The 25,178-nt window shown below is 40.7% G+C and overlaps 2 protein-coding genes across 4 annotated transcripts in view; both read right to left on the bottom strand.

Annotated features, from left to right (window-relative positions):
* The window catches only part of LOC135522416 (type II inositol 1,4,5-trisphosphate 5-phosphatase-like), a 31,963-nt gene extending 19,383 nt beyond the window's left edge, over positions 1 to 12,580 (bottom strand). Inside the window, exons 1-6 of one of the 3 annotated variants that reach the window (XM_064948642.1) lie at positions 12,281 to 12,580; positions 11,214 to 11,293; positions 11,012 to 11,109; positions 10,872 to 10,901; positions 10,672 to 10,782; positions 5,211 to 5,354 (exon numbers count right to left, since the gene is read on the bottom strand). In XM_064948642.1, coding sequence (XP_064804714.1) covers positions 5,211 to 5,354; positions 10,672 to 10,782; positions 10,872 to 10,901; positions 11,012 to 11,109; positions 11,214 to 11,293; positions 12,281 to 12,337 — 520 coding nt within the window. In that variant the 5' untranslated portion in view covers positions 12,338 to 12,580. Of the gene's footprint in view, positions 1 to 4,293; positions 4,408 to 5,210; positions 5,355 to 10,671; positions 10,783 to 10,871; positions 10,902 to 11,011; positions 11,110 to 11,213; positions 11,294 to 12,280 lie in introns of those variants that run through there. The other 2 variants (XM_064948641.1, XM_064948643.1) reach the window with 2 other exon arrangements.
* Positions 12,581 to 16,153: 3,573 nt separating this feature from the next.
* The window catches only part of LOC135522415 (serine-rich adhesin for platelets-like), a 31,062-nt gene continuing 22,037 nt past the window's right edge, over positions 16,154 to 25,178 (bottom strand). The window contains exons 8-9 of the mRNA XM_064948640.1: positions 18,866 to 18,970; positions 16,154 to 18,582 (exon numbers count right to left, since the gene is read on the bottom strand). Of these exons, the coding sequence (XP_064804712.1) occupies positions 18,328 to 18,582; positions 18,866 to 18,970 (360 nt within the window). The 3' untranslated portion in view covers positions 16,154 to 18,327. The remainder of the gene's footprint in view (positions 18,583 to 18,865; positions 18,971 to 25,178) is intronic.

The following is a 25,178-nucleotide window of genomic DNA, read 5'->3' as shown; positions in this document are numbered from 1 at the left end:
AAATAATGCAAAAACAAAGTGTTGGAGAAGTAAAAGTGCAATACGTGCCATGTAAAAAAGCTAACGTGTAATTAAGTTCCTTGCTCAGAACATGACAACATATGAAAGTTGGTGGTTCCTTTTAACATGAGACTTCAAAATTCCAAGGTAAGAAGTTTTAGGTTGTAGTTAATATAGTATTTATAGGACTATTTCTCTCCATACCATTTTTATTTCATATACCTTTGACTATTGGATGTTCTTATAGGCACTATAGTATTGCCAGTGTAACAGTATAGCTTCCGTCCCTCTCCTCGCCCCTACCTGGGCTCGAACCAGGAACACATCGAAAATAGCCACACTTGAAGCAGCGTTACCCATCGCTCCACAAAAGCCGCGGCCCTTGCAGAGCAAGGGGAATAACTACTCCAAGTCTCAGAGAGAGTGACGTTTGAAACGCTATTAGCGCACACCCAGCTAACTAGCTAGCCATTTTACATCGGTTACACCAGCCATTAGGCTGATAGGCTTGAAGTCATAAACAGCGCTGTTTGAAGGAATGCTTACGAGCCTGCTGCTGCCTACCATCGCCCAGTCACACTGCTCTATCAAATCATAGACTTAATTATAACATAATAACACACAGAAATACGAGCCTTTAGTAATTAATATGGTCGAATCCAGACACTATCATTTAAAAAACAAAACGTTTATTATTTCAGTGAAATATGGAACCGTTCTGTATTTTATCGAACGGGTGGCATCCCTGAGTTTAAATATTCTTGTTACATTGCACAACCTTCAATGTTATGTCATAATTAAGTAAAATTCAGGCAAATTAGTTCGCAATGAGCCAGGCTGCCCAAACTGTTGCATATACCCTGACTCTGCGTGCAATGAACGCAAGAGAAATGACAATTTCACCAGGTTAATATTGCCTGCTAACCTGGATTTCTTTTAGCTAAATATGCAGGTTTAAAAATATATACTTCTGTGTATTGATTTTAAGAAAGGCATTGGTGTTTATGGTTAGGTACAGTTGTCCAACGATTGTGCTTTCTTCGCAAATGCGCTTTTGTTAAATAATCCCCCAGCGTTGCATCGATTATATGCAACGCAGGACACGCTAGATAACTAGTAATATCAAACATGTGTAGTTATAAGTAGTGATTATGATTGACTGATTGATTGTTTTTTTGCTAAAGATAGAAGTTAAGTTTAATGCTAGCTAGCAACTTACCTTGGCTTCTACTGCATTCGCGTAACAGGCAGGCTCCTCGTGGAGTGCAATGAGAGGAAGGTGGTTAGAGCGTTGGACTCGTTAACTGATAGGTTGCGATATTGGATCCCCCGAGCTGACAAGGTGAAAATCTGTCGTTCTGCCCCTGAACATGGCAGTTAACCCACCGTTCCTAGGCCGTCATTGAAAATGATCATGTGTTCTTAACTGACTTACCTAGTTAAATAAAAAGAAAAGAAAAACGGCAAAAATCGGCACTGAAAAATAGATTTCCGATAGTTATGAAAACTTGAAATTGGCCATTCCAATTAATCGGTCAACCTCTAGTTAGGACCAATGATTACACCCTAGGCTAAGCACAAGATGTATTGAGTTGCTTCGTGAACTAGGCAGGGATAACTTCAGGAACCAATAGCTTACTGTAATTGGACAGGACTTGGGAGAAAAACAGCTGGAAGTTAACATGGGCAAATACAACATAAACATAGGCTCATCCTTTAGCAAAGCCTACCACGGAACCCAAACCGGCTGCGCACGTGTGCCATCGTGCATAAATGTATTTTGTTCCCCTACACCAAACGCAGTCACAACATGCAGGTTAAAATATCAAAACAAAGTCTGAACCAATTACATTAATTTGGGGACAGGTCAAAAAGCATTAAACATGTATGGCAATTTAGCTAGCTAGCTTGCACATGCTAGCTAATTTGTCCTATTGCTGTCTGTTGCTAGCTAATTTGTCCTGGGATATAAACATTAGGTTATTATTTTACATGAAATGCACAAGGTCCTCTACTCCGACAATTAATCCACACACGAAACGGTCAACCGAATAGTTTCTAGTCATCTCTCCTCCTTCCAGGCTTTTTCATCTTTGAACTGATATGGTGATTGGCATCTCAACATTCATAATATTACTACACCGACCGGCAACACAGTTCGTCTTTAAATCACCCACGTGGGTATAACCAATGAGGAGATGGCATGAGGGTACCTGCTTTAATAAACCAATGAGGAGATGGGAGAGGCAGGACTTGCAGCGCAATCTGCGTCAGAAACTGAAAGGACTTCTATTTTAGCCCTCAGCAACGCAGACACTTGTTGGCGCGCGTGAGCAGTGTGGGTGCAATAATTGAATGACATGGATTTCTACATTTATTTTGCAAAGCGCACGCACGTGACGTGTCCAGTCTGGTCAGCATGTACTTCTAATCACATCACACACAAGTTCTTACCATCTCGGGGTAATTCCTTGCATACTATACACTCTCAAGGCAGTCAAGGTAAATGTTAGCTTTATCTATTGTTTATGGAAAGTGGTTGCAAAACAATACCAGAGGAAGAACTCAAATTTCTGTAGTGCAATGGAATCACTTATAATCAGAGGCTACAGCTACCCAAAATAAAGTCTAATAGTTCACAACAGATACAATTCCTGATAAAGACTGCATTATGAATGGAATATATTGTTTCAAAGGCTAACCAAGAGGGAGAAGTCTAGGCTATTGAATGCTGGCTTTAGGCATACTGGTGTACAAAACAGGGGCATTGGAGAACCAGAGTGCTATTTTGAGTCAACAAAATGACAGTATCAATTACAGTGTAGTGGGGCTGTGGTCCATTTGTACTGTGTGTGTGTGTCTGTGTGTATGTGCGCGCGTGCTATTGGAACACAGGAAATGGAAACAAACGTGAGATCAGATAGAAACTCCCAGAGAGCTGTGGGAGGTCAAAATGGAGGAGGAGTAAGCCCCAACACACAAGATCCCTTGTTCCCAGTCCCCAAGCCAGGCTCATGTTGAAAGTCAACATCTAGACCTAGGACTTCATTGGATCTCAGCTATTTCCAAAGGATGACCTTCTGCATTTCACCTAAGTCCTAAATAATACACCACAAGACCTCAACGGAGCTTCCCAGTCCCTGACCTAATATTTGAAGTAAATATCTAGGCCGACATTGGTTTTCAGTAGGCCTATTTCAGAAGTATGATTTACTGCATTTTACCCTCCTTCTGTCCACAGAGAACAGAAGATAAGCTAGCCTATAGTGTCTTATTAGCAGGACTTTTACATTCATCTGTGGTCATGGTACGGCTTGTTAAACCTGTTAAACGGTACACCAACAAACAATCCACTGTAAAGGCAAAGTTAGTATTGCGATCATCACTAATTACAGTCTAAAAATAGAAACATTAAAGGCTGCCCCATCTTGGTTCAATAAAGAAAAGTGTGAGTCAACCACTTAGCTGCAGCATACTACAGTGTGGGTGCACAAAAGTCAGTGCTAATCACAAAGTTCAGCATTGCATAAAATAACCATTTGTATCTAGGAGTAATAAAATGGGCAGATAAATATGTTCTTATCTGCAATCTACTAATATGGACACTTTCCAAGATACAAAAATAAAGAGAATCCAAGACAATCAAACTACAGCGTCCATCCATTTCCAATTGAAATGAGTGGCTACTAATTGCCTGTCAAGCTTTACACCTTCAGTAGACAGATACTGAGATAGCGAAAACAGTGAAATTCCAAAGCTGCTGAACGTCAGGTTTGCATGGTGCATTACCAAACCCAAATCAGGACACAATGACTGATGAAATGTCGCAAACCTACAGAATATGCCCTATCTTAGCTATCTTACAAATATAGATGGCGAACCTTAACAAACCATAATATTGACATGCTATATATGGATAGCTAGCTAATTACCTAACTAGCGCGCTCGTTCCAAACCATAACTCTGCTCGAAAACATCCAATAAAGAAAGCCACTTAAGTATATAACGTTACTCTAGTTAGCTACTTCAACTAATAAGCCGGCTAGCTACATATCATTTTGTCAACGTTTTAGCTTGAATCAAGGGAGGACAAGTAACGTTAATCGGTGCATATTTAGCTAGCAAGCAGAAAGTAGAGCTAGCACAAAAAAAGCTAGCAGAAGTTATATTCTTAGCAAAGCTAGCTAATGTGAACAAGCACTGCTGCACAGAAAAAAAGTTACTTGAGTTTCAGACTGCGCTAGCAAATAGACAATCTAAATACAACAGAAAATCATAAACATTTCCCCCTACCAGTTTCTTTATTCACTCCAGACATATCCAAGGAGTGCTTCCACGCATGATGTGCAGTGCAATGTCCAAGGACCTGTTCTGTTCGTGCGAGGAATGTTGATACATTTTTTTTCACGCGCACTTGCGCAAGTGACGACGGTGTCACAGACCAAACTAATCAACCAAGAAAACACTGGGCGGTCTCTGGCAAGTGGCAAATTAAAAAAAAAAAGATTCAGTACAAATGTTTACACAACGATGAAGCGTTTATGTCGGCCAAATGCAGTTTTACAATTATTTCCATGTCACCCAATTTTTTAACTAATGTAAAATGATATGCATTGTACACGCATAATGAAATTGCATGAAATAATGAAACGTATATTTCAGTGGAAGGAAAAAATCTAAGAAGATACAACAACAACAACAACAACAAATCAACATTGCAAATAGCATCTAGATGTACAGGTTGGGGAGCTTATCAATCGGAGTGCCAGAGCAAATAGCTTCCTTTGACAGTGGCTGACACTGACAGGCACACATGTGCGATAGCTTGCTCACAGTGTGAAGATAGATCCATTGTGAAATAGTAATTCTAGAGTTAAAGCCAATATGGAAGATAATGTTGTCACTTTCCCCAAAGTTTAACAAGACCAACTAACATCAACAAGAGACATGTCACAAAACCATAAGGAATGACATAGCTTTGTGACATCACTTTGGAGGGCACCTCCTTTGCTTTGGATCAGATACAGAATCAGATCCAAGAATCATGGTTAATTATCAATCATGTGCTTTCTTAGTGTAGGCCTGTAATTTAACTCAGCTGTCAGCTACACATACTTGCTAGATATTACCACACAATGGGATCTGTGATAAGGGTAGACGTTCAGGGAGGGTACTGACTGAGAGGGACACGAAGAGGGCTGTTGGCTTACCTGTTTTCTTATGCTGGCTGATCTTGGTGTGTGTTGTTCCCAAAGGTGCAAGGGTCTGTTTGACGCCACCTTGGCCTTTGGAGGCTTTGCGGTACTTGTGGAGCCACTCAAACTTCGGTGCTTCCTTGGGAGACTTGCAAACATCTGAAGGAGGAAAAAGGGAAGCATGAAAAAGGCACTTACACAAATCCCAAAATATGCCATTTCAATTGTAGGCTATAAACACACAACTGTAGGCTATAAACACAATTGTAGCCTATTTGTTATTCAAATGGTTTATATTTCTTGCCCCAATCCTCCACGGAAGTGGAAAAGCTGGAGGAGCATCAATGACAAGGAAACAATTCCAAGAGATCCTCAGCAGTGATTCACAGAACACACAATGGGGATAATCATCAGTAATACAGTGAACTGAAAATGACTCACAGCATTTGCTTCATTCAAATAGGTACTCAAAGTAGAAAGGGATTCAGAGGCAGGTTACTTCACATTCTCACAAGCTAGTTGCCTCGTATGTTGAATCAAAATCTTTTGTTTCTGTGTGGCTGAAAAGGGTATTCAGTTATGTCCCCTCTTTCACATGGTTCACACACACACACACAAACACACACACACAAACACACACTTCCTATTACACGTACATTTGCGCTACCTTGAGAATATTACGCACCAAAATCACTCATGCTGCTATTTTACTTTCAATAAGACCACAAGCTCGTACAAAGATGTCACTTTTCTGCTTACCTTGTGAGTTTCTCACATTCTTCCTGTTCACAACAAAACCTGCCAAGTTACTAAACCTTTCCATCACTGTTTCCTCTCACAGAGTAAAAATGAGTGTGGCCCTTAAAAAAATAACTTTGGTCATCCATCTTAAATTTAAGAGTCCATTGTGTAAAGTAGTGAGCTAATGCCAAAAATGACACATACAAAGCAAAGTAGACTCTGTGTCTCAACGAATCCAGTGGCTCATCCGATTGAGATAAACAGGAAAAAAACATGTAAAAGCCAATTTCAAATACACTACTCAAAAAAAATGAAGGGAACACTTAAACAACACAATGTAACTCCAAGTCAATCACACTTCTGTGAAATCAAACTGTCCCCTTAGGAAGCAACACTCATTGACAATAAATTTCACATGCTGTTGTGCAAATGGAATAGACAACAGGTGGAAATTATAGGCAATTAGCAAGACACCCCCAATAAAGGAGTGGTTTTGCAGGTGGTGACCAAAGACCACTTCTCAGTTCCTATGCTTCCTGGCTGATGTTTTGGTCACTTTTGAATGCTGGTGGTGCTTTCACTCTAGTGGTAGCATGAGGCGGAGTCTAAAACCCACAAAAGTGTCTCAGGTAGTGCAGCTCATCCAGGATGACACATCAATGCGAGCTGTGGCAAAGAAGGTTTGCTGTGTCTGTCAGCGTAGTGTCCAGAGCATGGAGGCGCTACCAGGAGACAGGCCAGTACATCAGGAGACGTGGAGGAGGCCAACAACCCAGCAGCAGGACCGCTACCTCCGCCTTTGTGCAAGGAGGAGCACTGCCAGAGCCCTGCAAAATGACCTCCAGCAGGCCACACACGTGCATGTGTCTGCTCAAACGGTCAGAAACAGACTCCATGAGGGTGGTATGAGGGCCCGACGTCCACAGGTGGGGGTTGTGCTTACAACACAACACCGTGCAGGACGTTTGGCATTTGCTAGAGAATACCAAGATTGGCAAATTCACCACTGGCGCCCTGTGCTCTTCACAGCTGAAAGCAGGCTCACACTGAGCACGTGACAGACGTGACAGAGTCTGGAAACACCGTGGAGAACGTTCTGCTGCCTGCAACATCCTCCAGCATGACCGGGTTGGCGGTGGGTCAGTCATGGTGTGGGGTGGCATTTCTTTGGGGGGCCGCACAGCCCTCCATGTGCTCGCCAGAGGTAGCCTTTCTGCCATTAGGTACCAAGATGAGATCCTCAGACCCCTTGTGAGACCATATGCTGGTGGCCCTGGGTTCCTCCGAATGCAAGACAATGCTAGACCTCATGTGGCTGGAGTGTGTCAGCAGTTCCTGCAAGAGGAAGGCATTGAGGCTATGGACCTGCCCGTCCATTCCCCAGACCTGAATCCAATTTTGCACATCTGGGACATCATGTCTCGCTCCATCCACCAACGCTACGTTGCACCACAGACTGTCCAGGAGTTGGCAGATGCTTTAGTCCAGGTCTGGGTGGAGATCCCTCAGGAGACCATCCGCCACCTTATCAGGAGCATGCCCAGGCATTGTAGGGAGGTCATACAGGCACGTGGAGGCCACACACACTACTGAGCCTCATTTTGATTTGTTTTAAGGATATTACATCAAAGTTGGATCAGCCTGTAGTGTGGTTTTCCACTTTAATTTTGAGTGTGACTTCAAATCCAGACCTCCATGGGTTGATGCATTTGATATCCATTGATAATTTTGGAGTGATTTTGTTGTCAGCACATTCAACTATGTAAAGAAAAAAGTATTTCATAAGAATATTTAATTCATTCAGATCTAGGATGTGTTATTTTAGCGTTCCCTTTATTTTTTTGAGCAGTGTAAATAATTCAGATGGAAGGAAATATTATATTTATCCTACACTTACATAGTTACAAATGCTTAGTTAAGCAACAGACATAAACTACTCAGGAAGAGCATACAGCACTAAAACTCTGCACCTCCCCAGTCTCTTTTCCTTCTTTCACTCTCTCTCTTCCTCTGATGCCAATTTCTCTCTCTCTCTTTCTCTGATAACATCTCTCTCTCTCTCTTTCTCTGATAACATCTCTCTCTCTCTCTTTCTCTGATAACATCTCTCTCTCTCTCTCCCTCCCTCTCTCTCTCTCCCTCCCTCCCTCCCTCCCTCCCTCCCTCCCTCCCTCCCTCCCTCCCTCCCTCCCTCCCTCCCTCCCTCCCTCCCTCCCTCCCTCCCTCCCTCCCTCCCTCCCTCCCTCCCTCCCTCCCTCCCTCCCTCCCTCCCATGCATCATATTTGGCTGTTGTCTTATAAGTGACAACTGGTTCCCCTCTTTTTAGAGTTTTGTGTAACTTGTGGTGAGTAGCTACTGTGTCTTTGCTCATCTATTACATCACTTGTACTTGTACCAACTTGAATTAAGCCTATTGTTGTCAACTGAACATTTTCTGAACCATCTGCCATTTTTCTGAGTAGCAACAAGTACATACAGAACACAATAGATTTACGGTTAAAAAATATGTGATTGTCAGGGTTGGGTAGGTTACTTTCTAAATTTAATCCGTTACAGTTACTATTTACCTGTCCAAAATTGTCATCAGTAACGCAACTTTTGGATTACCCAAACTCAGTAATGTAATCTGAATACATTCCGTTACTTTTAGATTAGTTTCTCCTTAAGAGGCATTAGAAGAAGACAAAAGTATGTTACTAATTGAACGACATCTATCGCAGGATAAATCAATGTTAAAGTTTACATAGCTGGCCATATGTTATTGACTGTATGTTTGTTTATTCCATGTGTAACTCTGTGTTGTTGTGTCGCACTGCTTTGCTTTATCTTGGCCAAGTTGCAGTTGTAAATGAGAACTTGTTCTCAACTGGCCTACCTGGTTAAATAAAGGTGAAATAAAAAAATAAAAAATATATGGATGTTTAATTTTACTTTATGGGTTGGTTATGTAGGCTTCTTCTAATCCATCGCTTTCTACTACATATAATATGATAATATATTTACATTAAAAACCAAAGTCTATCAGAATATCAATCATTCCAATAAATGTTATACCCCTCGATCTTCAAGAATAGGACTTGGAAATATGTAAGTATAGATTAGTAAAATTATTTTACCTGAGCATAACCCCAAAACTAAGGACTTATTAGCCAGCCCTACTCTGTTGATGATTTTGTTGTCATGGAGGACTGATCGGGCTCATTGATTCGAGTTGAAAAATAAATGCAATGCTCATGGAATGGCATGCTTTGAGCACTACTGAAAAGTGCTATTTACAGTACATGTGAAAAATGAATGCCATATGCTGCATTTGCTATAGGCCTATTGTTTACCTTTTTGTTGGTGACACTTTGATATGTTGAGAATATGCAGCGGTTTCAGGGCAAATCCACAGATGTTTTGGTAAAAAAGCTGAGGGTTGGGCCTGGAGAAATGTAACCACTCTCAGATTAATAGACAGAGCTAAGGATGCAAGGACTGACCAATCATGAAATCCAAATGATTGTTTTAACCATGTTATTAGGCTTTGTTTACATTTGCAATGTTTACAAACATTGGAGAATAACAAGCATACATATATTTTGCGTTCTCAAGGAGTATGATAGTTGAACTAAGCTCTTGAGGCATTTATTCAAGTTATATTCTTCAAGAATCAATGGATATATATATATATGTATATATATCATTTATAGGTCCAAGAATGGATGTAGCAACTACAGATTGCCCCTTCAAGTCTGTAGCCTACAAAAGCCTATTCCTGCTCTTTTCCCACACTCCAACAAACACATTTGGTGTGTCATCATAGTAGTCTCTGACTTGTGGTCAGACTTGCTCTGGTGGAACAATTTTTTTGTGTCAATGCTGATTTGAATGTCAATGAGAAAACAGAGAAGTGTCAAATATTTTCTTTTGAAAACATCCTTTCTGAATTTAAAAGTAATCCTTGAAGTAAACATCTAGTTTTTCAAACATGTAATCCATTAATCCCCAACCCTGGAGATTGTACAGTTATTCTATGTGTGAAAAAGCCCTTCTGTCTTTCAGTCATTTATCTTAGGCAAACTAACAAAACAACTCCGGTGATTATTCGCTTGTTTACAAGGCATGTGTATCTTACTCCTCTTACTCCTCTGACATGAAATAAACTTACTGGGGGAAAAAGTGTTTTATGTGAACCACCATCTACCAAATTACTAAAATTGAAAATAAAACCCCTAATCCATTATCTTAGAACAGTTCACTTGCAACTGAACTGAAATGATAATATATTAAATGGCATATATTAAATGATAAGTCGTACAGAAATGAGCACACATCTCAAATCACTGGCCCGATTTGATTATTGCAACATAAACAAGTAAACCAGGGTCGTGGTCATCAGCCCCCAATCAGAGGAAAACACTTCAACCGGGAGGAACTACCTGGGCTTGTCCAATAAGCAGATTTTTGTTTTTTCAATTCAAATGATTTTGTAATGGTGTGCATGACCCTATACTTGGTTATGTCCCAATTCTTTATCCTTCCTTCTAAAGTGTGCACTTGTTCACTTCCCCTCACTGATTTGAAAAGAAATGAATGGTTTGCGAAATATGGTGGAAACCCCCTCTTGCTCATGCCTCCACCGATCCAATGCTTGTAGATTTGTGGTAAGTAGCGACCAGGTGTACACTTCAGGAGAAAGTTTTTGGATGCAACACTTGTGATCATTTTATGGAAAAGTAGGCCATGTCTTACCGCTCCAGGCTTTGTTGACCTCACTGAGGAAAAGGCGAGAGTGGGAGCCAAAGGGGAGCCTCACCTCCAGATCCCCATCCTGGAAGTTCAGCCTCACTCGAGTGTCTGCACCTATAGAAATATCACGTGATAGACATTTAAAAACTTGGCCCTATGAACATACCAGGGGGATATTGACCCAGAGAAAAAAGAAAACTCACCCACAAAAGAAAGCTCATCTGCCGAGGACACTGAAGAAAGAATAACATGCTATTACAATGCATTATAAGGCCCACGCCTCCACCTCCATTGTGCATATTATAATAATCAAGTTGAAACCAATCCATTAACTATTGCATACCTTCCACAACTGCAAAGTCATTAGAGATGGGAAAAATGTTATGCAATGTGACATCTTCACCAGTTATCGCCATTCTTCTATGGGTAAAAACAAACAGCCTATAGGAAACAAAGGTAGAACATTACTATGGGCAGGTGTAACGCATTTTTTCAGAACATTTATATTTCATAAGTCTGGTGGAATAGCACCAATTTCAACTCACGCATGTTCCTTGGTACGCTCCACCAAACCCAATAGTCTGCTTTCAATGACATTGTCCACCAAGACAAGACATTGAACAGCATGTTTACAACAATCTAGTTAAGGGAATTGCAAAGATGTTTGCACAATGTTACATTTGAAAATAGGCCTACACAATTGTTGATATAAAAATTAAATACTTTTTTTATACATTGGGAAAAACATTATGCATCAAGTATCTTCAAAGAGCAGAGGCCTAGTCATTGCTATAAAAAAAAAATCTAATGTCTGGGAAATACGTAGTCCTACAGTAGGCTATTGTCATGGGCTTGTATTCACGGTAAGGTCTTCTACACCTGTTGTATTGGGCGCATATGACAAATACGATTTGATTTGAGTAGCTTGTATAAGATTGCCATCTAGTGGAGGACCTATCATATTGCAAAAAAATTGGACAGTAGCCTCTACATGTCACACCAGTGCTTCATCCAAAAGGATCAAACTTTTATGTTTCCATCTACGCAGCCCGGGCACCCGTGTCTCATTGGCCATGGCTTCAGCGGACCTGCTCTCACTTGGGTCCGAAGCCAGGCCACTGGTACTTTTCAGTTGTCATGTACATAACACTGGCTAACTGTGAACTTTCACACCTTCTTATGCAGAGGTTGTTGATTCTGCTCTTCACACATCTTCACTGTTTGCCCTAGTTATTTAAACACAATGTCCATAGTATAACACAAGGGCGTATACTAGTGTAACACTGGTGTTACGGTCGAAAAGCAGCAACAATGTCCTCATTGAGCAACTTGCATTATGGTTCTTTACACTCAAAGCCTATTAAATCAAAAATAATTGTACTATTGAATGAAATATATCAAATATCACTACATTCAGATACACACACATATAGCCTATTAGGCCTTGACAAACAAACTCCACGGCCTCGCCTTGGGTGAACTGCCCGTAGGCTACTTCGGAATGAAACATTGAGTTCTTCTTCCAAAGGAATTCAAACATCAGCCTTTAGATAACGCACTCGAAACATCCGAGTGATACAAAAAAACATTTAGTGCATGCTATAAAGGATACTATGACGCAATTTTCGCCTTCTGCCAAAATCTCTTGAATTACGAAGGATTGATCCATTACATTAAAACCGTTACTTTCGTGCGAACTCTCTCACGCCCTCAAAATACAGATCGAAGCGAGAATAGACACAGGCCAATCGTTTCTCTCTTACGAAGTTGGGCTAGACCACCTACTTATCGAGAACACAAAACAACAAAACCGACTTCATTTTTGCTTTCACAGTGCGTAAAACTGTATTGCCGTGTTCCCGACATGATTCCGTATTCTTCTAGATGTCCTTACTCCCTTTCACTTAGATACTTGTGGACCTGACGCGCAGAGATTTCAGCGACTAAGAGTGACGTCGTGTTTTGGCTGTCTTTCGAGGAAATATTAATTGTATTACTCACTGTTTCAATCAATCAAATATATTTATAAAGCCCTTTTTTTTTTACATCAGCCGATGTCACAAAGTGCTGTACAGAAACCCAGCCTAAAACCCCAAAGAGCAAGCAATACAGATGTAGAAGCACAGTGGTTTGGAAAAACTCCTTAGAAAGGCAGGAATCTAGGAAGAAAACTAGAGAGGAACCAGGCTATGAGGGGTGGCCAGTCCTCTTCTGGCTGTGCCAGTGGAGATTATAACAGAACATGGCCAAGATGTTCAAACGTTCATAGATGACCAGCAGGGTCAAATAATAATAATCACAGTGGTTGTAGAGGGTGCAACAGGTCAGCACCTCAGGAGTAAATGTCAATTGGCTTTTCATAGCTGAGCGTTCAGAGTTAGAGACTTCAGGTGCGGTAGAGAGAGAAAGTCCTGAGGCATGGTCCCAGGGCTCAAGTCCTCCGGGAGGAGAGGAAGTGAGAGAGAATTAGAGGGAGCATAGTTAAATTCACACAGTACACTGGATAATACAGGATAAATACTCCAAATATAACAGACTGACCCTAGCCCCCGACATATAATCTATTGCAGCATAAATAAATACTGTTTAATCGGACAGATGCAGTGTAATACTAAATTGTAGATGTGCTATCTACTTCATACACACCAGGATCGGATAGGTTACTTTCTAAATGTATTCTGTTAAATTACCTGCTAGTTACCTTTCCAAAATTGCAATCAGTAATGTCATTTTTGGATTACCCAAATTCACTAATGTCATGTCATTACTTTCAGTTGCTGTTGGATTACTTTCATTGAAGAGGCATTAGAAGAAGACAAAAATGATGATCAAACGCATTTGCTGTGTCATCATAGTAGTGGTCTCTGACTTGATGTCAGATTGGCTAAGGTGGAACAAACTCAAACTTGCACCTCTCTTCAAACCTAAATTGAATGTCATTGAGAAAACATAAAGGTGTTATGTATTTGTTCGCAAACATCCTTTCTGAATTTAAAAGTACGAATCATCAAGTTTTTCCAAAAGTGTCTCTAATATGATTACAATATTATTTGCTGTTAACGTAATTGTTTACAAGTTTTAAAAAAATGTAATCAGAATAAATGTAACTGGATTACATGAAATTAGTTACTCCCCAATCCCGATACACACACATATCAAACACTTATTCATCAGGCAAAAGAAAGTTACATTATTAAATAATTTGGACAGTATTGTGTAGCCATGTCTAGCCACCAATACTTTTTGTAGTTTAATAGGAAAAAACATAGGCCCTGGACCTTTTTATTAAGATAATACCGCATTGGATTGAAGTGTTGTAGTTATTGTATTGGATGGCATTTCTCAGGAAGAAATCTAAGGAACAAAATGTCACAATATTTTATTGTGATTGTCTTGTTGTACTGTGGCACAGCTCTATTCTGGTGCCTATTTTGTGTTCTATTAATGTGCCTCATGGACCCATGAGAGCCAATTGGAGATTAATTCCTGTCTCTTTTGCTGGCAGGGCAGTCCTCTGCGTCACACCCCGGGCAGTGGCACCTCGTCCTATTGTTGGACTGAGACTCAACCCTCAGTCTCTTGTAAGAATACAGAGATCTCAACTGGAGAGGCAAAGCCCGTCTGAAGTCCTGGGCTGAGGATCAAGAGGGACAAAGTGATAGATGATGAAAACAAAGAAAACGAAGCAGTATACAAATGTAAGGATCTGTAAACAAAGTACTATATGTGAATGGCCAGCATGTGGCCTATTGTGTGTATATATGATTTTATTTTCTACTGCAGAGTCTTATAAGCATATGTGGGCTGGGCATCCTGAAGATGCAAGACACAATAATAATAGACCTAATCATTCTACACTACACCCTAAGACCCCTTATGTGTATCTGAGATCCACATATTCCGTAGTTCCTCCTTAGTAATAGTAGAAGCATGCATTTGAGGTGGCTTTCTCAGACTGCTTGCTGTGGGTGTTGCCAGATTATCGGAAAATATCCTGGGCATCTAGGACGGATCTGGTGGTTGTTGTAATGTACGTAACCTCTTCATCGTCAACATGAGTTGCAGAGCGGCAGGGAATGTCTCGAAGGAAGAACCTGGTGATTGTTCACATGTACAACACATCATCCCCAGGAGTAAAAAAGCAACGGAGACTGTCTGGGGAGTCCAAACCCTCTGGTTAAGCGATAAGAGACTCCCAGGGGCTGTTCGGCTGCTTCAGGGTTCCTTGCTCCGCTGGAGTCAGGAGTCCTGACACAGGGTGGCTTTGTGGATCAACACAGACAATGTGGCAGATGGTAATAGAGTGGAACAATACTCAAACAAACCAATCCAATGCAAAAACAAGCAAATTAGGCAAACTAGCACACCAGACAACTCGTAACTGACAGGTAGCCAGGGTTGTCATAGTAATCATAACCAGACTAAAACGATTGGCTCCAGGCATTCGAATGAAGCAAGCCCCAATCTGTAGATGAAGAGGAAAAAAATGTTGCTCGTAAAGAGTGGATCGGGTAACTTACCAGAAAAATGAATTGACCAATAATCAAAGTTTAGCAGACTAAGCAGCATGGTAGAGTAAGATCTTACCCGAGTACTGGTTTGAGCTACTTTGGAGCTCCTTTGGCCCCCCCCTGGGTCTCCAGAAGCAGGGTGGGTCTGTGGATCAACAGGGACAAAGTGTCTGGTGGTAAAGAGAGTGGAACAACACCCGAAACGAAGCAATTCAATGTCAAATTCAGCAAATTAGATCAACTACCATACTAGACAAAGATGGAACTCATACCTATTAGGTAGTCTTCTGACTGAGAGGACTGGTCTCTATTGGATAAGCTGTCCTGAGACATGTCCAGGAAGGAGGTTGGCCCATAACTCTCCCAAGCAAATTACCACATAATTGACATCCTCATCAACAATTGATTATGCAACAAACTGAACCAAATCTTCAGGGGTACTCTGATGACTTAAGCCTAAATATTTAAAGGATGATTGACCTGTAAAATGTCATTTTATAAACAAATATAATGTCATGAATCAAAATAAAATGGAGGAACCTACCGGAAAAAAATAATTTACCAATATTAAAAGATTAACAAAGATCTCTATCTATGGTAGAGTTATTTGTTTCGTTTCTTAGATTTTCCTTAGCTCCTACCCGAGAAGTGGTTCACAAAGTTGGTTGAATGGATCACATCATTGTCATCCTCATCAACACCAGGGTTGGAGGGAAATGAGTCATCTATGAACTTATTAACAAGATCTCCAGGGGTCCTATTGAGATGCAAGGCTGGTGTTGAAAAGGATGGGTCATTTGCATTCGTAGTTGCATCCATAGTCACACAACTGCATGAGCAAGATGTCTGTTCCGAATTCATTGCGTTAAATTGTGTCTTTTGGTGATAATGTTTGATTATGACATCATTGATGCTGGTAAGATGATGCAACCTGTTACGGTTTTCTGTAGGCGAAGGAGAGTCTGACCAAAATGCAGCATGTAGATTGCGATCCATGTTTAATTAACAAACGTAAACACGAATCAATACAAATACTACAAAAACAAAGAACGAAATGAACGTAACGAAAACGCCTATACTAGTGTAAACTAACATAGAGACAGGAACAAGGACACTAAGGACAATCACCCACGAAACACACAAAGAATATGGCTGCCTAAATATGGTTCCCAATCAGAGACAACGATAATCACCTGACTCTGATTGAGAACCGCCTCAGGCAGCCATAGACTAATGCTAGACATCCCACAAAACCCCAAGACAAAAGCACACCACAATAACCCATGTCACACCCTGGCCTGACCGAATAAATGACAAATAAACATAATATATTTCGACCAGGGCTTGACACAACCTTTACAATTGTAATGATATTTCAACAATATTGCTTTAAACATAGACAATATACCATTAGTGTTTGTATATCTATGGTTTTAGCCACAGCTACAGAAAATGTATTATTTGTATGTGGTTTTAACAGCCATCTCCATGGTAATCAAATTCTAATGCATGGTGCATTGAGGCACGTAATACATAATAATGTTTTGTCATAATTTAAATGTTTTAATCAGAACTTTTAATCTATGTATGAATTCCAAATGGCCAATACTTTATAAGGTACAAATTCTAAATAAGAACAAGTCTATAAGGACCTGGCCTGTCCTCTTGTTGATAATCTTTTGTGTTTCTGTTGATGCAGTGTTTGTTAAGTCTAGTTGATTCAAATAGCTAAATAAATCTCATAACAGGTGAGCTCTGCAGACAATTTCAAAGAAAATATTCACATTTTGTTTTGGTCAAACATTTATTTAATTTATATTTAGGTGACTTTAAAATCAGTTGTTACAGTTTGTACAATATACACAATGTAGAAAGTATCCAACATGACACATTTCTTTTTGTAACTTTTCTCCAAATATTAGATATGCCATATCAGGTGTTGTATGGCAACTTTCCATGAAACTACTGTAAAATACACACTTTGCCATTTTTTATAACCCAATTTCATAACCAATTTTTATAAATCAATTTCCATATTGTTATGAGGGTGAATTATAAATAAGAATACAGCGAAATAATAAAAGGAGTAAAAAACACATTACAGTTGTACAGTGTATGACTACATTCACAGATATGAATTACACCTCAATGCGTCAGCACAAATATTTCAAACACCTTCTATAGCCCAACATATATGTTGTTGTTTTTTTACAAGTGCAAAAATCTGTCTTTCACAATATGCTTTCTAAGACTAGGTAATAACTGAGTCATTATGCAATATCTGTAAAGAACAGATATTTGCTTTTGTATTGGAGAAAGCCTTTAGCCTGAGTGCCAGTCAGTTTGTGCTATCATGCCAACTCCTTGTCCTGGGCATGTTTGGTTTGTCAATGAGCAATTGAGTGAGCAAGAGCACAACCTGATCTGAGACTAGGCTAGAAGGTCTTTGCAAGTGCAAAATCAAAGAAAACATGCAAGTCATCATGCAAACCACTGGCGAAAGAAAATAACAGTGTGCCTAAAAAAAGAGGACATTTATGAAAATGTCACAATTGTAAACATCAACTTACACAAATCTCAATAAGTATCAAAAAGCAGATAATTAATTACCCTACCATACATTAGGTCAGTCATCTATGATCATAAATAGCTACCCTCTTCTGTGGATTATGTTTGACACATTACTGATTTATAAATGGGTTGATGGTATGGTCGAGTAGCTTTCTGTAGCCATATTAATCATCATATTCTTCAATAATACCCTTTAAACCCATTTGGTTTGGACTCACATAGGGGAATCATTATCACTTAAATTGCCTACATTTTTCAAAAGCACATATGAGCCCTCATATACAGTTCCTCAATACATCTCATATACAAGCAAACCCACAAACAAACAAAAACAGAGTAGGCTCGACCTACAACCAGTATACTATTCATGTGGAATGGAAACCAGGTTTTTCTGTGCTAACTACTACCGCTGTATGTTATTCAAGCAATGGCTCAGTAGGTCGACACATCAGGGTTGTGTTCATTAAGTCACACAACAGGCAACAATTTAAACCATTTTGCAACGGACAAGTCAAAGAATTTCCTCCCTCTTTCAATACATTTTTTTCCGCTTGGTACCTGCTGAACACGACCCAGTTTAAACCAGAGAACCAATGCTGAGCAGACAAACCAGCAGAGCAGCAGTGACCAATGCTAAAGGGAAGTGCAGACCCCTAGCGTCAGAAGAAGGAACGTTCAGAGTACCATCCAGCTTGAGGCAGGAGGTCATGGAGGTGTTGCAGCACTCTTGGTGGCATGTATCTGTTGTGGTCGTACACCAGGTGTTTCTTGTGCAGTTGGCATTGCAGCCTCCCATCCAGATCGTTGTTGAACCAGTTGTCATCTTTTTCAGCTGAAAAGAGAAACGTGGATTGAGAATGCATGGAGTTTAATGAGTTTAAGAATGTACGAGATTTGCGAAAGGAAATTCTCTCTTGTCTGAGTGATGTTATTGAGATCATAACAGATAATCATTCTTGTCGTGGCCAAATGTATTTTCCTTCTTTTGTTATGAAATACTTAAAGTGTACATTTGTATCCTACAGCATTTACAGTTCAATGAAGGATGTCTAGTTTGTCTACTATGGGTATAGAATGATGAATAGGGTAGGGTGGGGGTGCACTTTTAAGCCTACCTCACAGTAGGGCTGGTTGAGGGGACAAGGCATTGGGTCTTTGGTTATCCAAGTCTTGTAACAGTTCTGCTCTGTGCACTGAAACATCTGACACCTCTTAAGTTTCTGCAAATAGATGGATAATGTTAATAAAGACTGTTAAATTCACTGACATTGAGTCATTTGCATGCGCACACACACACACACACACACACACACACACACACACACACACACACACACACACACACACACACACACACACACTAGGGATGGATAGTTACCGTATAATCGTGTAACTGATGATTATGGAGGAAGACAGTCATGAAAATAAAATAACCTTTATAACCGTTTTAAAAAACAAAGTATTCACACCCCTTGACTTTTTCCACATTTTGTTGTGTTACAAAGTGGGATAAAAATGTATGTAATTGTCATTTTTTTGTCAACGATCTACACAAACTACTCTATAATCTCAGAGTGAAAGAAAAATTTAAACAAGACCAAAAAATGTACAAAAATAAAACACCAATGTACAGTATCTTGATAAGATAAGTATTCAACCCCCATAACACGATGCCACCACCACTATGCTTGAAAATATGGAGAGTGGTACTCAGTATAGTTTTGTATTGAATTTGCCCCAGACATAACACTTTGTATTCAGGACACGAATGTGTTAATTTAGTGCCTTGTTGCAAACAAGATGCATGTTTTGGAATATTTTTACAGGCTTCCTTCTTTTCACTCTGTCAATTAGGTACATATTGTGGAGTAACTACAATTAAACTCATGGTGAAATCCCTGAATGGTTTCATTCCTCTTCGGCAACTGAGTTCAGAAGGATGCCTATATATTTGTAGTCACTGAGTGTATTGATACACCATAATTAATAACTTCACCATGCTCATAGGGCTATTCAATGCCAGATTCTTTTTTTGCCTATCTACAAACAGGTGATCTTCTTTGCGAAACATTGGAAAACCTCCCTGGTCTTTGTGGTTGAATCTGTGTTTGAAAATCACTGATTGATTAAGGAACCTTACAGATAATTGTACAGTCGTGGCCAAAAGTTTTGAGAATGGCACAAATATTAATTTTCACAAAGTCTGCTGCCTCAGTTTGTATGATGGCAATTTGCATACACTCCAGAATGTTATGAAGAGTGATCAGATGAATTGCAATACATTGCAAAGTCCCTCGTTGCCATGCAAATGAACTGAATCCCCCAAAAACATTTAGACTGCATTTCAGCCCTGCCACAAAAGGATCAGCTGACATCATGTCAATGATTCTCTCATTAACACAGGTGTTAGTGTTGATAAGGACAAGGCTGGAGATCATTCTGTCATGCTGATTGAGTTCAAATAACAGACTGGAAGCTTCAAAAGGAGGGTGGTGCTTGGAATCATTGTTCATCCTCTGTCAATCATGGTTACCTGCAAGGAAACACGTGTAGTCATCATTGTTTTGCACAAAAAGTATTTCACATGCAAGGATATTGCTGCCAATGAGATTGCACCTAAATCAACCATTTTTGGATCATCAAGAACTTCAAGGAGAGCGGTTCAATTGTTGTGAAGAAGGCTTCAGGGCGCCAAAGAAAGTCCAGCAAGCGCCTGGAACGTCTCCTAACGTTGATTTAGCTGTGGGATCGGGGCACCACCAGTACAGAGCTTGCTCAGGAAAAGCAGTAGGCAGGTGTGAGTGCATCTGCATGCACAGTGAGGTGAAGACTTTTGGAGGATGGCCTGGTGTCAAGAAGGGCAGCAAAGAAGCCACTTTTCTCCAGGAAAAACATCAGGGACAGACTGATATTCTGCAAAAGGTACAGGGATTGGACTGCTGAGGACTGGGGTAAAGAAATTTCCTCTGATGAATCCCCTTTCCATTTTTGGGGGGCATCCGGAAAAAAGCTTGTCCAGAGAAGACAAGATGAGCACTACCATCAGTCCTGTGTCATGCCAACAGTAAAGCATCCTGAGACATGTGTGGGGTTGCTTCTCAGCCAAGGGAGTGGGCTCACTCACAATTTTGCTTAAGAACACAGCCATGAACAAAGAATGGTACCAACACATCCTCCGAGAGCAACTTCTTCCAACCATCCAGGAAGTGTTTGGTGATGAACAATGCCTTTTCCAGCATAATGGAACACCTTGCCATAAGGCAAAAGTGATAACTAAGTGGCTCTGGGAACTAAACATCGATATTTTGGTCCATGGCCAGGAAATTCCCCAGACCTTTGAGTCAATCCTCAAGATGTGGGTGGACAAACAAAACCCCACAAATTCTGACAAACTCCAAGCATTGATTATGCAAGAATGGGCTGCCATCAGTCAGGATGTGGCCCAGAAGTTAATTGACAGCATGCCAGGATGGTTTGCAGAGGTCTTGAAAAATAAGGGTCAACACTGCAAATATTAACCCTTTTCATCAACCTCATGTAATTGTCAATAAAAGCCTTTGACACTCATGAAATGCTTGTAATTATACTTCAGTATTCCATAGTAACATCTGACAAAAATATCTAAAGACACTAAAGCAGCAAACTTTGTGTAAATTAATATTTGTGTCATTCTCAAAACTTTTGGCCACGACTGTAGTGTGTCTCCCCCTTTGAAGAGGGGGATGACCACGGCAGCTTTCCAATCTATGGGAATCTCAGATGATATGAAAGAGAGGTTGAACAGGCTAGTAATAGGGGTTGCAATAATTTTGGCAGATAATTTTAGAAAGAGAGGGATCCAGATTGTCTAGCCCGGCTGATTTGTAGTGGTCCAGATTTTGCAGCTCTTTCAGAACACCAGCTATCTGGATTTGGGTGAAGGAGAAGTGGGGAAGGTTTGGGTGAGTTGCTGTGGGGAGCGCAGGGCTGTTGACCAGGGTAGGGGTAGCCAGGTGGAAAGCATGGCCAGCTGTAGAAAAATAATTATTGAAATTCTCAATTATCGTCGATTTATCGGTAGTGACAGTGTTTCCTAGCCGCAGTGCAGTGGGCAGCTGGGAGGAGGTGCTCTTATTCTCCATGGACTTTACAGTGTCCCCGAACTTTTTTGTGTTTGTACTACAGGATGCAAATTTCTGTTTGAAAAAGCTAGCCTTAGCTTAGACCTTAACTGCCTGTGTATATTGGTTCCTAACTTCCCTAAAAAGTTGCATATCACGGGGGCTATTCGATGCTAATGCAGAACGCCACATGATGTTTTTGTGTTCTTCAAGGGCAGACAGGTCTGGAGTGAAGCTAAGGCTATATCTATTCCTAGTTCTAAATTTTTTGAATGGAGCATGCCTATTTAAGATGGCGAGGAAGGCACTTTAAAAGAATAACCAGGCATCCTCTACTGACGGGATGAGGTCAATGTCATTCCAGGATACCCCGGCCAGGTCAAATAGAAAGGCCTGTTCGCAGAAGTGTTTTAGGGAACATTTGACAGTGATGAGGGGTGGTCGTTTGACCGCAGAGCCATTACGGATGCAGGCAATGAGGCAGTGATCGCTGAGATCTTGGTTAAAAACAGCAGCGGTGTATTTTTAGGGCGAGTTAGTTCGGATGATATCTATTAGGGTGCCCATGTTTACGAATTTGGGGTTGTACCTGGTAGGTTCATTGATAATTTGTGTGAGATTGAGGGCATCAAACTTAGATTGTAGGATGGCCGGGGTGTTAAGCATGTCCCAGTTTAGGTCACCTAGCAGCACAAGCTCAGAAGATAGATGGGGAACAATCAATTCACATATGGTGTCCAGGGCACAGCTGGGGGCAGAGGGTGGTCTATAGCAAGCTGCAACGGTAAGAGACTTGTTTCTGGAAAGGTGACTTTTTAGAAGTAGAAGCTCGAATTGTTTTGGTACAGACCTGGATAGTAAGACAGAACTCTGCAGGCTATCTCTGCAGTAGATTGCAACACCGCCCCTTCGGCAGTTCTATCTTGGCAGAAAATGTTATAGTTAGGGATGGAAATTTCAGGGTTTTTGGTGGTCTTCCTAAGCCAGGATTCAGACACGGCTAAGACATCCGGGTTGGCAGAATGTGCTAAAGCAGTGAATAAAGAAAACTTAGGGAGTAGGCTTCTAATGTTAACATGCATGAAACCAAGGCTTTTACAGTAGCAGAAGTCAACAAATGAGAGCACCTGGGAAGTAGGAGTGGAGCTAGGTACTGCAGGTCCTGGATTAACCTCTACATCACCAGAAGAACAGAGGAGTAGTAGGATAAGGGTACGGCTAAAGGCTATAAGCACTGGCCGTCTAGCACGTTCGAAACAGAGAGTAAAGGGAGCAGGTTTCTGGGCACGATAGCATAGATTCAAGGCATAATGTACAGACAAAGGTATGGTAAGAAGAGAGTACATTAGAGGTAAACCAAGGCATTGAGTAATGAAGAGAGAGATATAGTCTCTAGAGACGTTTAAACCAGGTGATGTCATCGCATATGTGGGAGGTGGAACAACATGGTTGGTTAAGGCATATTGAGCAGGGCTATCGGCTCTACAGTGAAATAAGACAGTAATCACTACCCAGGACAGTAATGGACAAGGCATATTGATATTAGGGAGAGGCATGCTCAGCCAAGTGATCGTATGAGTCCAGTAAATGGTTGGGCTGGCTGGGGATATGGCGATTCAGATGGTTAGCAGGCCGGGGCTAGCAAGCTAGCATAAGGGCCTTAGAGGGACGTAGCGATGGGGGAAAAGTCTGTTTTTGGTGATGTCGGTGAAGTCGATAGACCAGTGGTAGAATTAGTAGGGTTCCAAGTAGCAATTGACAAAATGGGTATAGTGGTCCAAGAAACTGGCCAGTGGATCAGCTAACAGTCCAATATGCTATAGATAGCTAGCAGGCCGCAATTAGCAGAATGGGCCTTCAGGGGACGTTGCACCTGAGGGGCCTGTTGGGATCCTCGGGCAGATTATGTCGGTATATGCCGGTATTCCAGTCGTAAAGGATCGGTGTGCTTTGGTTTGAAACTCGTTGTACGAACTGACGAGAGCTTTCTGAGCTAAAGGTTAGCCGACTGATAGCTGATAGCTGGTAGCTAGTTAGCTAGCTAGCTTCAGTTGAAGCAATCCAGTTCGGAGGAAAATAGAAATACTTTAGAAAAAAAAACAGATCCACACCACATTGAGTGAGGCGGGTTGCAGGAGAGTATTTTGAAGTTGAGGTTTAGGAAAAATGTTAAAAAGAATCAGAAGAAAAATATATATAAATATATATACATGGGATGAGACAAAGACAAAGACGTCCGACTGCTACGCCATCTTGAATTTCATAAATGTAAGATATTTCAAATTCAGGCTGTAACACAACAATATGTGGAAAAAAATCAAGGGGTGTGAATAATTTTTGGACACACCTACTCATTCAAGGGTTTTTCTTTATTTGAACTATTTTCTACATTGTAGACAAATAGTGAAGACATAAAAATATTGAAATAACACATATATAATCATGTAGTAACCAAAAAATTGTTTAATAAAAAAATATTTTAGATTTTAGATTCTTCAAAGTATCCGTCCTTTGCCTTGACGACAGCTTTGCACACTCTTGGTATTCTCTCAACAGGCTTCACCTGGAATGATTTTCCAACAGTCTTGAAGGAGTTCTGAAATATGCTGAGCACTTGGTGGCTGCTTTTCCTTCACTCTGCGGTCCAACTCATCCCAAATCATCTCAATTAGGTTGAGATCAGCTGATTGTTGAGGCCAGGTCATCTGATGCAGCACTCTATCACTCTCCTTCTTGGTCAAATAGCCCTTACACAGCCTGGAGGGCTGAGGCTGGTAAAGGCTGGTAAAATCTAATGAACTTATCTTCGGCATTAGAGGTAACTCTGGGTCTTTTTCTATATTTTGCAACGTTACAGCCCTATTCTAAAATTGATTTTTAAATTCCTCAGCAATCTACACACAACATCCCATAATGACAAAGCAAAAATATAAGTATTCAGACCCTTTGCTGTGAGATTCGAAATTGAGCTCAGGTGCATCCTGTTTCCATTGATCATCCTTGAGATGTTTCTACAACTTGAGTGGAGTCCACCTGTGGTAAATTCAATTAATTGGACATTATTTGGAAAGGCACACACCTGTCTGTATAAGGTCCCACAGTTGACAGTGCATGTCAGAGCAAGGCATGAGGACGAAGGAACCGCCGTAGAGCTCTAAGACAGGATTGTGTTGAGGCACAGATCTGGGGAAGGGTACATAACCATTTCTGCAGCATTGAAAGATCCCCAAGAACCTAGTGGCCTCCATAATTCTTAAATGGAAGAAGTTTGGAACCACCAAGACTTCTCCTAGAGCTGGCCGCCCGGCCAAACATGAAATTGGGGGAG

The sequence above is a fragment of the Oncorhynchus masou genome, chromosome 30, assembly GCF_036934945.1.
Source record: "Oncorhynchus masou masou isolate Uvic2021 chromosome 30, UVic_Omas_1.1, whole genome shotgun sequence".
NCBI classification, from domain to species: domain Eukaryota; kingdom Metazoa; phylum Chordata; class Actinopteri; order Salmoniformes; family Salmonidae; genus Oncorhynchus; species Oncorhynchus masou.
Note: the sequence above shows the minus strand (reverse complement) of the source record. Positions and strands in the feature narration are given on the sequence as shown.